The sequence below is a fragment of the Mustelus asterias genome, chromosome 22 (assembly GCF_964213995.1).
Source record: "Mustelus asterias chromosome 22, sMusAst1.hap1.1, whole genome shotgun sequence".
NCBI lineage: Eukaryota > Metazoa > Chordata > Chondrichthyes > Carcharhiniformes > Triakidae > Mustelus > Mustelus asterias.
In genome coordinates this window covers 126,610-140,694 of record NC_135822.1, presented here as the reverse complement: position 1 = coordinate 140,694, position 14,085 = coordinate 126,610, and the positions used below count along the sequence as shown (strand labels likewise).

Genomic DNA, 14,085 nt, shown 5'->3' with positions numbered 1-14,085 from the left:
GGGGCTTCTTCACGCAGAGTGGTGGGAGTGTGGAATGAGCTGCCGGATAAAGTGGTAAATGCTTTTAACATTTAAGAAAAACTTGGACGGGTTCATGGATGAGAGGGGTGTGGAGGGATATGGTCCAAGTGCAGGTCAGTGGGACTAGGCAAAAAATGGTTTGGCACAGACAAGAAGGGCCAAAAGGCCTGTTTCTGAGCTGTAATTTTCTATGGTTCTATGACTGTAGATGTTTCCAAACACTTTACAGTCAGTGAAATACTTTTAAAGTATGGTAATGTTGCGAAAATCAACAGCTAATTTTCACACAGCAAGGCCCCACAAACAGCATTCAGATAGATGACCAGGTAATCTGTCTATCTGCAACCTGGTATCAAAAGGATTTCATCTGACTAAATTTGTGTGGTTGGATAGATGTTGGTCAGAGAATTTAGCCTGCTCTACAAAGTGCAATGGGATCTTTTGTTTAATATCTTGTCTGAAAGACTATATCTCCAGCAAGACTGCATTGAAATCTCAGTAAGAAGTTTAACAACACCAGGTTAAAGTCCCTTTAACCTGGTGTTGTTAAACTTCTTACTGTGTTTACCCCAGTCCAACGCCGGCATCTCCACATCTTGAAATCTCAGCCCAGTTAGTATTCAAATCTATGGAATGGGACTTGAACCCAGAAGCAAGTATATGATAGAATGTGTGGGAAAAAGCTTGTATTTTTTGTAAGAGACCCTAATTGAAAGGAACTGCTCCAGTTGCTAAGGAAACTAAAACTAAAAGTGAGAGTTGGCAACAAAAGCTTCTGGTTGATGCTATGTAGAAAGACACAGTGTCCTCCGAGCTCAGGAGTACTAGATGAGTCCAATGGTGCAATAGAAGTCGACATTAAATTCAGAAGATGAGAAGTTGCTGCAGCTGTTTCTGTTATTTGAAGGTAACATTGATGGATCTCTGCTATCCAGACCAAATTGAGGAGGTTCTGCAGACATGTCATTTTTGTTGAAAATTGTACCCATGAAACTGGGGTTGGTTGTGTGCCGCCAACAGCTGAGAATTAGGCTATACCCAAGATAAAGAGAAGCTGAAATTCATTGTGACGAAAACAAAGTTTTGAAGAATTTGGTGATTGAGATAGATGACCACTATGCTGAGTGGTCTGCTGAGCTAATTTTTAAAATGTATCTTAGTTGTATCGACCATTCAATGCATAATTTAGAATCAACTGTAATTTGCCTGTTAATTCATGTTTAACTTATGTTGATTGGGGTATTGGCGTATAGGCGGTTAGCTAAGATAGTATTTTGTGTTTGCTTTAATTCTTGTAGTAAAAATTACTTTGTTTAAACTGTGAAATCTTGGGGTTTCAATCTTTCAGTAAATAACCGGGAATTGAATTTGTCTTTAAGCTACTGGTCTCGACAGGATCATAACAAATGCTACCACTGAGCCAAGGCTGACAGTACTTGAATTAAGTGGCAAAAATAAGCATTTATTAAATAGCGGTAGTACCCACAATATATTAATTGATAAAATTTAAACCATGTTATTTACATTCGGGCAACTATTGCGTATTAACCAAACTAGACAATATCTAATGCAGCTGAAGTATTTGCAGGTTCAGCTCATGTTTATTCAGACAGATTTGGAAAATTTGTGCTTTGCAATTTATTTTCAAAAAATAAATAAAATTAAACCAAAAAATAATGGAACTTGGAACAAATTGCAGTGCTTCAAGCATCTTTCTGGCAGGGATTTGCTAAATCAGCAAGACCAGGAATGAATCTGGGCTTTCCCTAGCATTGAACACCTGAGTGAATTTCTCTAGGCTATCCTGTTAACACTGAATCTAGCTAAACGTGATGCTTTTTGAAGACAGCTTTAGCATCACTATCCCAGTTCTTTCAGTCACTGTTAGTGACACTTCATGCCAGCAGCAGAGCCCAATGAGACCACCCCTACAGTGCTTATACATTGAACTACTGTCGAGAAGTCAATAACAATTTTACAAATTATCATTAAAATCGTGAAAAGATCACCTTGTTTAGGATCCCAAGAAACGCTATCCAAATTCTTAGTGGTAGGTGATTATGATAATTAACAAATGAACTCTAATTGTTTTTGAATTGTACTCCAGTAGATTGAGAGGAAATGTTTTGTCTTCGTTTCATATTTTACTTTTAAACTCCTAATCCCCTGTTCAGTAATTGTATTGCTATCCTTGTACTCCCTCTGTTCAGTAATGAGCAGAAATGTCTTCCATTCTTCCATTTGTGTATCATCATTCGCTCACAGTCTGTCTCCATACTTGGTGCTAAAAAGTTACAAATGCTACGCAAAGTGGTATGTATGAGCTTAAACAGTGATGGTGTTGGTTAGCTGTTTGAACATGGAAAGCATCACTATGTTGGGGGTATATTACAGGCCCCCCAAAAGCCCAAGAGAAGTGGAAGAATGGATATGTCAGGAGATAATGGATAGGTGCAGAAAAAATAGGGTTGTTGTAGTGGGAGACTTCAATTTCCCTGGTCTAGACTGGAAATCGTGTAGGGCTGGGAGTCTGAATGGAGAGGCATTTGTAAAATGCGTACAGGAACGTTCTTTGGAACAATATGCAGATAGCCCGACTAGAGAGGGGGCTATACTGGACCTGGTACTGGGGAATGAGCCTGGTCAGGTCTTCAAAGTTTTGGTAGGGGAACATGTGGCAAATAGTGGCCACAATTCTGTTAGCTTTAGGATAGTGATGGAAAAGGATGAGTGGTGTCCCAAGGGTAAGGTGTTGGATTGGGGGAAGGCTAACTTTTGTGGGATTAGGCAGAAATTGGCAGCTGTTGATTGGGAGAGGCTTTTTGAGGGTAAATCCACATCTGGCATGTGGGAGTCTTTTTAGAACAGTTGTTAGGGCTGCAGGATAGGCATGTGCCTGTAAAAAAGAAGGATAGGAAGGGTAGGTTTCGAGAACCGTGGATAACCAGGGAAATTGAGGGATTGGTCAAAAAGAAAAGAGTGGCGCATGTTAGGTCCAGGCAGCTAAAAACGGAGGGAGCTCTGGAGGAATACAAAGAAAGTAGGAAAGAACTCAAACGAGGAATTAGAAGGGCAAAAAGGGGTCACGAAATGTCCTTGGCAGACAGGATTAAGGAGAATCCCAAAGCATTTTATTCATACGTTAGGAACAAAAGGGTTGTCAGGGAAAAAATCGGACCTCTCAGGGACAAAAGTGGGGAATTATGCTTAGAGCCCAAAGAAGTAGGGAAGGTCCTAAATGAATAGTTTGCGTCGGTATTCACAGAGAGGGATGTGTTGACTGGGAGTGTCTCGGAGGGGAGTGTTGACCCATTAGAGAAAATCTCCATTACAAGGGAGGGAAGTGTTAGGTTTTTTAGGGAATATAAAGACTGTCAAATCCCCAGGGCCTGATGGAATCTATCCAAGGCTGCTCAGGGAGACGAGAGATTAAATCGCTGGGCTTCTGACGCAAATCTTTGTCTCGTCACTGGACACAGGTGAGGTCCCAGAGGATTGGAGGATAGCTAATGTGGTCCCGTTATTTAAGAAGGGTAGGAAGGATAACCCGGGAAATTATAGGCCGGTGAGCTTGACGTCTGTGGTAGGGAAGTTGTTGGAGAGGATTCTTAGAGATAGGATGTATGCGCATTTAGAAAGGCATAAACTCATTAACAACAGTCAGCATGGTTTTGTGAGAGGGAGGTCATGCCTCACTAACCTGGTGGAGTTTTTTGAAGAAGTGACTAGAATGGTTGACGAGGGAAGGGCCGTGGATGTCGTCTATATGGACTTTAGTCAAGCATTTGACAAATTCCCTCATGGTAGGTTGGTGCAAAAGGTTGGATCTCATGGGAAAAAGGGGGAGGTGGCTAGATGGGTGGAGAACTGGCTTGGTCACAGAAGACATAGGGTGGTAGTGGAGGGGTCTTTTTCCGGCTGGATGCCTGTGACTAGTGGTGTTCCGCAGGGCTCTGTATTGGGACCTCTGCTGTTTGTGATTTATATAAACGATCTGGAGGAAGGTGTAACTGGGGTGATCAGTAAGTTTGCGGACGACACGAAAATGGCTGGACTTGCAGATAGTGAGGAACATTGTCAGAGGCTACAGAAGGATAAAGATAGGCTGGAAATTTGGGCAAAGAAATGGCAGATGGAGTTCAATCCAGATAAATGCGAAGTGATGCATTTTGGTAGAAGTAACGTAGGGGGGAGCTATACGATAAATGGCAGAACCATAAAGGGTGTAGATACGCAGAGGGACCTGGGTGTGCAAGTCCACAGATCCTTGAAGGTGACGTCTCAGGTGGAGAAGGTAGTGAAGAAGGCATATGGCATGCTTGCCTTTATAGGACGGGCATAGAGTATAAAAGTTGGGGTCTGATGTTGCAGTTGTATAGAACGTTGGTTTGGCCGCATTTGGAATACTGTGCCCAGTTCTGGTCGCCACACTACCAGAAGGACGTGGAGGCTTCAGAGAGAGTGCAGAGGAGGTTGACCAGGATGTTGCCTGGTATGGAAGGGCTTAGTTATGAGGCGAGATTGGGTAAACTGGAGTTGTTCTCCCTGGAAAGACTGAGGATGAGGGGTGACCTAATGGAGGTGTATAAAATTATGAAAGGCATAGATAGGGTGAACAGTGGGAAGCTTTTCCCCAGGTCGGTGGTGACGTTCACGAGGGGTCATAGGTTCAAGGTGAGGGGGGGAGGTTTAACACGGATATCAGAAGGACGTATTTTGCACAGAGGGTGGTGGGGGCCTGGAATGCGCTGCCAGGCAAGGTGGTGGAGGCGGACACACTCGGAACGTTTAAGAGTTATCTAGACAGCCATATGAACGGAGTGGGAATGGAGGGATACAAAAGAATGGTCTAGTTTGGACCAGGGAGCGGCGCGGGCTTGGAGGGCCGAAGGGCCTGTTCCTGTGCTGTATTGTTCTTTGTTCTTCTGTCACATTTTACCTCAGAATGTCCATATATACATATTTTTCAACAAAGCTCACTAGATATTGACCAAGATGAGGGATTTGTACCATCTCTTTACTGATTCATCTGTGGCTATGTCATTCTTTGTTTTTTTTTCAACAAGAATCAATTGACACTCAATGTTCCCAGCTTCCCACATAGAGCAGTAGAAGCACACTATGGCTTTGAGCTCTGCTGCCATTACTTGCTTCATTAAATTAAAACTTTTGGAAGGTACTTAAAATCAAATTGTAAGAAGTCTCACAACACCAGGCTAAAGTCCAACAGGTTTATTTGGTATTCTTAGCTTTGACAAAGGGTCGTCTGGACTCGAAACATCAGCTCTTTTCTCTCCTTACAGTTGCTGCCAGACCTGCTGAGATTTTCCAGCATTTTCTCTTTAGGTTTATTTGGTAGCAAAAGCTTTCGGAGCGCTGCTCCTTCATCAGGTGAGTGAAGAGTTGGATTCAGAAACAGGGCATATATAGAGACAGACTCAATTTACAAGATAATGGTTAGAATGTGAGTCTTAACAGGTAATCAGGTCTTTACAGGTACAGACAATGCGAGTGGAGAGAGAGTTAAGCACGGGTTAAAGAGGTGTAAATTGTCTCAAGCTAGGACAGTTAGTAAGATTTTGCAAATCCAGGCATGTCTTGGGGGTTACAGATAGTGTGACATGAACCCAAGATCCCGGTTGAGGCCGTCCTCATGTGCGGAATTTGGCTAGCAGCTCTGAAAGCTTGTGCCACCAAATAAACCTGTTGGACTTTAACCTGGTGTTGTGAGACTTCTTACTGTGCCTACCCAAGTCCAACGCTGGCATCCCCACATCATAAAATCAAATAATATCAGTTACTCTAGGGCCCTTCTTCCCTTGTCCTCGTTACGACAGAATACAGCCTTTACAATCTATAGACCACAAAATAAAGCCTTTACAAATGAAAATCAATGAAAGTAGTAAATACTTACCTGACCGTACTCACCCAGTCAGCTGCATTCACTTGCCCTGTGTCACTTTTGAATCCTGACATCACCTCAGGATATCCAAACTTCAAGCTAGCACTATTTTCAACAAGAACTGATTGCAGGACATTCTTCCCAGACTGCTTCACAGTGATGCTGACTGCAAGGACACTGCCCTTGAAGGAAAATAAACTTATTGTCTTTACCTAATCTGGACTACAGAATAATCCAGTCTCACACTAAAATGGTTGACTTTCAACTACCCTCTGAAATTGTTTAGGCAGCCACTTAATTAGTACAAACTACTATTTAAAAACAAAAGTTGCCTGCTTCTGAGGGCAATTAGGGATGGGCAATAACTGGGCCTTGCCAGTGACATCCACATCCCCAGAATTAATTAAAACTTGTTCGTAGTTTTTGAAATTCGACTGAGGTGATGGTCGTTTTAAAATTTAATGGAAGAGAAATTTGGAGAATTAATTGTAGCTTTATTTGACAATTGAAACTCTTCTATTGCGGGTTTATATTATAATTTTACTTCAATGGTTTTATGACTGCTCAAATTGACTATAGAGTGTTGGTGAACTGAATACAGTTTTACTAATTTTAGATTGTAATGTATATTATTTTGTTTTTAGTTGAGAAGGGTCAGAAGATTTCAGAACAAATTGTTATCGGCACACCTGGGACAGTTATGGACTGGTGCACAAAGCTAAGATTCATAGATACTAAAAAAATTAAAGTTTTTGTCTTAGACGAAGCTGATGTCATGATTGCGACTCAAGGACACCAAGACCAGAGCATTAGAATTCAGAGGTAGGTTATCTAATTGTGGGACTGAAGCATTCTTCTGTGATTTAACCTGGAAAACCAGTATTATTTATTAATGTGGGACTTACAATTACTTCCACTTTCACCTATCCCAGGAATGTCGTTTAACTGGCTCCACTTAGTGCCTTCTTACGGTGCAACACTAACCATTATAATTCCCAGAACTACCTTCATGGTCTTAAATTAATGAACAGTTGTGATTAGTGTTGAATTATGTTCAACATGATAGCAAAAGCAAAATACTGTGGATGCTGGAAATTTGAAATAAAAACAAAATGCTGGATAAATTAGAGGGGTTTAGTATGCTCAAGAATACTCAGCATGGCTTTGTCAAAGGCAGATCATGCCTTACGAGCCTGGTGGAGCTCTTCGAAAATGTGACTAAACACCTTGACGAAGGGAAAGCAGTAGATGTAGTTTATATGGATTCTAGCAAGGCGTTCGATAAGGTCCCCCATGCAAGGCTTCTCGAAAAAGTGAGAGGGCATGGGATCCAAGGGGCTGCTGCCCTGTGGATCCAGAACTGGCTTGCCCAAAGGAGGCAGAGAGTGTGTATAGATGGGTCTTTTTCTAATTGGAGGTCGGTCACCAGCGGTGTGCCCCAGGGATCTGTTCTGGGACCCTTGCTGTTTGTCATTTTCATAAATGACCTGGATGAGGAAGTGGAGGGATGGGTTGGTAAGTTTGCCGACGACACGAAGGTTGGTGGGGTTGTGGATAGTCTGGAGAGATGTCAGAAGTTACAGCGGGACATAGATAGGATGCAAGACTGGGCGGAGAAGTGGCAGATGGACTTCAACCCAGATAAATGCGTCGTGGTCCATTTTGGCAGGTCAAATGGGATGAAGGAGTACAATATAAAGGGAAAGACTCTTAGTACGGTAGAGGATCAGAAGGACCTTGGGGTCCGGGTCCATAGGACTCTAAAATCGGCCCCGCAGGTGGAGGAGGTGGTTAAGAAGGCGTATGGTGTGCTGGCCTTTATCAATCGAGGGATTGAGTTTAGGAGTCCAAGGATAATGATGCAGCTATATAAGACCCTCGTCAGATCCCACTTGGAGTACTGTGCTCAGTTCTGGTCGCCTCATTACAGGAAGGATGTGGAAAAGATGGAAAGGGTGCAGAGGAGATTTACAAGGATGTTGCCTGGATTGAGTGGCATGCCTTATGAGGATAGGCTGAGGGAGCTTGGTCTTTTCTCCTTGGAGAGACGTAGGATGAGAGGAGACCTAATAGAGGTATATAAGATGTTGAGAGGCATAGATCGGGTGGACTCTCAGAGGCTTTTTCCCAGGTTGGAAATGGCTGCTACGAGAGGACACAGATTTAAGGTGCTGGGGGATAGGTACAGGGGAAATGTTAGGGGGAAGTTTTTCACACAGAGGATGGTGGGCGAGTGGAATCGGCTGCCGTCAGTGGTGGTGGAGGCAAACTCAATAGGATCTTTTAAGAGACTCCTGGATGACTACATGGGACTTAATAGGATGGAGGGTTATAGGTAGGTCTAAAAGGTAGGGATATGTTCGGCACAACTTGTGGGGCCGAAGGGCCTGTTTTGTGCTGTAGTTTTCTATGTTTCTAAATTCAGCAGGTCTGGCAGCACCTGTGGAGAGGCAAAATTAATGTTTTGAAATGTTAACTCTTGTTTCTCTCTCCATAGATGCTGCCAGATGTATTGCGTTTACCCAGCATTTTTTAAATTTATGTTCATCATGAACTAGGTTAAGATTTCCCAATTCACTTATTATTACATATACTAAGAAAAGATATACTTGCCATAGAGAGACTGCAGCAAAGGTTCACTGAATTCCTGGTGTGGAAGGATTGTCCTATGAGGAACAATTACATAGACTGGCCATTTATTCAGTAGAGTTTAAGAAGAATGAAAGGTAACCTCATTCAAACATACAAAATTCTTACAAAGTTCGACAAGATGGGTGCAAGAAGGATGTTTCCGTTGACTGGGGTGGTCTAGAACCAGGGGACAGACAGTCTCAGAATAAGCGACCGGCCATTTAAGACGCAGATAAGAAGGAACTTCTTCACTTAGAGGGTGGTGAATCTTTGGAATTCTCTGCCTCAGGGCTGTGGAGGTTCAATCGTTGAGTTTATTCAAGACTGAAATCAATAGATTTCTACACATGAAAAGCATCATGGAATATGGGAATAGTACAGGAAAATGGTGTTGGGGTTAAAGGTCAGCCATGACTTCATTGAATGACTGAGCGCTTGAAGAGCCGAATGCCCTACTGATCCTATTTCTTACGTTAGTACAATTATTAACATTTTAATTTCTGTTTTTGCTGCTTTGTCGAACTTGGATCCTAAAGATGAATATGTAGATTCTGAGCATAATTTGATGCAAATATGCAGGTAATGAAATTAGCTGAATTAGTAACAAGTTCGTTCCCATTCCAGGATGTTGCCTAAAAACTGTCAGATGCTGCTGTTCTCAGCTACATTTGAAGAGTCTGTGTGGAAATTTGCCCAAAAGGTTGTTCCTGATCCAAATATTATCAAGTTGAAGCGAGAGGAAGAAACTTTGGATACAATTAAACAATATTATGTGCTTTGTGACAACAAAGAGGAGAAATACCAGGCTCTATGCAATATTTATGGAGCAATTACCATAGCACAGGCCATGATCTTCTGCCATGTGAGTAGTCAGCAATACTAACCCTTAAACTTGCTTATCAGTCCTGCCCATAAGGTGCAACAAGCAGTCCTCTAGTCACTTTCTCCTCTTCTTAAAAATAACAGCTTTGTAAACTTTACCTGAAGATGTGCCATTAGCAATATGTTACTTTTAACATGTTTTGATTAGTTTGCATTAAAGGTTTTCTTGATTTCTACATAAATCAATTATGTAACTTTGCTTTGCTTGCAGACTCGCAAGACTGCTGGTTGGCTGGCGGCAGAATTGTCTAAAGAAGGTCATCAAGTGGCACTGCTGAGTGGAGAGATGATGGTGGAGCAGCGAGCTGCTGTGATCCAGCGCTTCCGGGATGGCAAAGAAAAAGTACTTGTCACAACTAATGTTTGTGCAAGAGGTAAGTCACAATACACAGCTAAAACAGAATCTGAGACCTTGATAATGGGAGTGGGGTACGCTAGCAGGGATGGATTCACAGTTTTGGGTAAGAGTTTTAACTCAATTTCAAGTGACTCTGTCACTGATGGGCTCCCAGGCCCGAAGACCGCCTGGTTGACAGTCTTGACTTCCAGTCAAATAGAGTTAAGTCAGGAAATGGTGTGAAGAGAGTACAGAGAGATTCACAAGAATGTTTGCAGGGGTAAAGCTATCAGGACAGATTGAAGAGGTTGAGACTGTTTTCTTTGGAGAAAAGGAGAATGAGAGGAGAGGTATTTAAGATCCTGAGAGTACATCAGGAACTTAAGGGCGTAGATCCAAAATAGTGGACAAAAGTAAAAGTGATGCAAGGAGAAATGTTTTCATTCAGAGGGTGGTTGGAATCTGGAATGATCTTACTGAGAGGGTGGTGGAGGCAGGTTCAATTGAGATGTTCAAAAGGAGATTGGATTGCTATCTGAAAATCACGGTATGGAATTCTAAAGGGGAAATTGTGTTCAATTAACTTGCTGGAGCTTTTTGAGGAGGATAACAGAGGGTCAAAGCATTTGATGGTGACACGCAACAGACTTGAGAGAAGTTATAGCTCAAGTAATAAAAGGGACAGTAGCAACGTGAATACAAACTTGGCAGAATAATAGGAAGCAGAAAGTAATATTCAGTGGATATTTTTCAGACTGGAGGAAGGTTTGTATAAGGATCGCCAGGGGTTGGTATAAGGATCCATGCTTTTCCTGACGTATGTCAATGATCTAGATTTTGATGTGCAGGGGACAAGCTGGAAGCATTGTGAACTGCGAGGAGGACAGAACTTCAAAAAGACATAGACAATGGAGTGGACTGATAGGTGGTAGGCCAATGTGGAGAAGTGTGAGTGATGCATTTGGTAAGAAGAAGATGGAAAGACAACATACAGTAAAGGGTAAAATTTTAAAAGGGTTTTAAACGCAGAGGGGCCTGGGTGTGTATGTGCACAGATCATTGAAGGTGGCAGGACGGGGAGAGAGCAGTGATATAGTATATAAAGTATATCGTATTCTGGGCTTTATTAATAGGGGCATAGAGTACAAGTGCAAGCTCTATACAACTCCAACATGACTTCCCCGCTTTTATAATCTATGCCTTGACTGATAAAGAGAAGTTTTTCACATGCCTTTTTCACCATCCTATTAACATGTCCTTCTGCCTTCAGAGATCTGTGGACAAACACGTCAAGATCCCTTTGTTCCACAGAACATCCCAGTGTCCTACCATTCATTGAATACTTCCTTGTCAAATTACTCCTTCCAAAGTGCATCACCTCTCACTTTTCGGGGTTAAATTCCATCTGCCACTTACCTGCCCATTTGATCATTCCATCTATATCTTCGTGTAACCCAAGACACTCTGTCTCTGTTAACCACCTGGCCAATCTTTGAGTCATCTGCAAGTTTACTAATCCTGCCCTCCACATAGTGATCTCTGTCATTTATATAAATGATGAATAATAGGGAGCCCAACACAGATCCCTATGGTACGCCACTGGACACTGGTTTCCAATCACTAAAGCAGCCTTCCATCATCGCCCTCTGTCTCCTACAACTGAGCCAATTTTGAATCCATTTTATTAAATTACCCTGTATCCCATGTGCATTTACCTTGTTGAGTTGAGAGAGAGCAATTCATTACTTTCTCATCTATCTGCAACTATCCGTAGCTTCCAGCTAAAACGAAAGAACAAAGAAAGCTTTTTGTTTTACCTTACAGTGGCTTCTAATTGCTAAGCACCTATATTTATCTTTCATACCGCAGCTCTCTAAACACATTAGAGTCCCAGTTGGAACTGAAACTAGCAGTTCACCTTTGTCCAGCCTGAATCTAGCTATAGGTTTCTTCCAGGCACAGAAACATTAAATTAAACTCACTTAAAATTATACCTCACTTCTAATGTTTACCACTACAAATATAAATTCCTTAAAACTACTTTATTTTCTCAACATCCACTTTCCTTTATCTACAGGATACGTTAAGAACATAAGAAATAGGAGCAGGAGTAGGCCATCTAGCCCCTCGAGCCTGCCCCGCCATTCAATAAGATCATGGCTGATCTGAAGTGAATCAGTTCCACTTACCTGCCTGCTCCCCATAACCCTTAATTCCCCTACCGATCAGAAATCCATCTATCCGTGACTTAAACATTCAACGAGGTAGCCTCCACTACTTCAGTGGGCAGAGAATTCCAGAGATTCACCACCCTCAGAGAGAAGAAGTTCCTCCTCAACTCTGTCCTAAACTGACCCCCCTTTATCTTGAGGCTGTGTCCTCTAGTTCTGGTTTCCTTTCTAAGTGGAAAGAATCTCCACTTCTACCCTATCCAGCCCCTTCATTATCTTATATGTCTCTATCAGCCTTCTAAACTCCCAACGAGTACAAACCTAATCTGCTCAATCTCTCCTCATAATCTACACCCCTCATCTCCGGTATCAACCTGGTGAACCTTCTCTGCACTCCCTCCAAGGCCAATATATCCTTTCGCCAATAAGGGGACCAAAACTGCACACAGTATTCCAGCTGCGGCCTCACCAATGCCTTGTACAGATGCAGCAAGACTTCTCTGCTTTTATATTCCATCCCCCTCGCGATAAATGCCAACATCCCATTTGCTGCCTTGATCACCTGTTGTACCTGCAGACTAAGTTTTTGCGACTCCTGCACAAGGACTCCCAGGTCCCTTTGCACAGTAGCATGTTGTAATTTTTTCCATTTAAATAATAATCCAATTTGCTATTATTTCTTCCAAAGTGAATAACCTCACATTTGCCAACGTTATACTCCATCTGCCAGATCCTCGCCCACTCACTCAGCCTATCCAAATCTCTCTGCAGACCTTCCGCTTCCTCCACGCAATTCACTTTCCCACTTATCTTTGTGTCGTCAGCAAACTTTGTTACCCTACACTCAGTCCCCTCCTCCAGATCATCTCTTCAAAGAATTCCAATAAATCGGTTGTATGTGATTTCTCTCGCAAAAACCTGGAGTATTGCGCACAATTTTGGTCCCCGTATTTTGAGGAAAGATGTAGTGGCATTGGAGACAGTTCAGAGGAGGTTCACTAGATTGATTCCAGAGATGAAGGGTTTGTCGTATGAAGAGAGATTGAACAGTTTAGGACTATACTCTGGAATTTAGAAGATTATGGGGAGATCAAATTGAGGTATACAAGATAATAAAAAGTATGGATAAAGTAGACGTGGAGCGGACGCTTCTTCTTCTGGGGCATTCTAGGACGAGAGGCCATTGTCTTAGGATAAGGGGTAGCAAAGTTAAAACAGTTCAGGAGAAACTACTCCTCACAAAGGCTTGTGAATAGAACAAAGAACAATACAGCACAGGAACAGGCCCTTCGGCCCTCCAAGCCCGCGCCGCTCCCCGGTCCAGGATTGAATCCTGAATCCAGGATCCCCGCCCAATTTTCCAGCCTATCTACATACCAATATCCTATCCACCGAGCTGTCCCTCACAGCTACGATGCTTTGTTCATTACAATCTATTAACTCACCCCCACCCCCCCATTCCAGACCATGTGATCTCCAGGGAGAGGCGAAAACCCAGAGTGAAAAACCCCAGGGCCAATATGGGGAAAAAAAATCTGGGAAATTCCTCTCCGACCCCCTGAGGCGATCGAAACGAGTCCAGGAGATCATAATGGCCCCGATCGGAAAATGCTTCCCAACCCTAGTCATTTCCACTTCCACGAACACCATATGAATTCCCTGCCCCCGAGACAGGTTCCCAACTATCCGCAGTCTCACTCTGTACTGGCACCAGCAAGATGATCATAGAATGAAGCCTTGAAACGAGAAACCAGGAACAATTAGCCCGCGCCGCTCCCTGGTCCAAACTAGACCATTCTTTTGTATCCCTCCATTCCCACTCCGTTCATATAGCTGTCTAGATAAGTCTTAAACGTTCCCAGTGTGTCCGCCTCCACCACCTTGCCCGGCAACACATTCCAGGCCCCCACGACCCTCTGTGTGAAATATGTCCTTCTGATATCTGTGTTAAACCTCCCCCCCTTCACCTTGAACCTATGACCCCTCGTGAACGTCACCACCGACCCGGGGAAAAGCTTCCCACCGTTCACCCTATCTATGCCTTTCATAATTTTATACACCTCTATTAAGTCTCCCCTCATCCTCCGTCTTTCCAAGGAGAACAACCCCAGTTTCCCCAATCTCTCCTCATAACCAAGCCC

At 42.9% G+C, this 14,085-nt stretch overlaps 1 protein-coding gene across 1 annotated transcript in view; it reads left to right on the top strand.

The window, feature by feature from the left end:
* Positions 1-14,085, top strand: part of ddx19a (DEAD-box helicase 19a) — a 70,899-nt gene that overhangs the window by 37,765 nt on the left and 19,049 nt on the right. Inside the window, exons 7-9 of the mRNA XM_078238582.1 lie at positions 6,568-6,745; positions 9,179-9,416; positions 9,648-9,810. Coding sequence (XP_078094708.1) covers positions 6,568-6,745; positions 9,179-9,416; positions 9,648-9,810 — 579 coding nt within the window. The remainder of the gene's footprint in view (positions 1-6,567; positions 6,746-9,178; positions 9,417-9,647; positions 9,811-14,085) is intronic.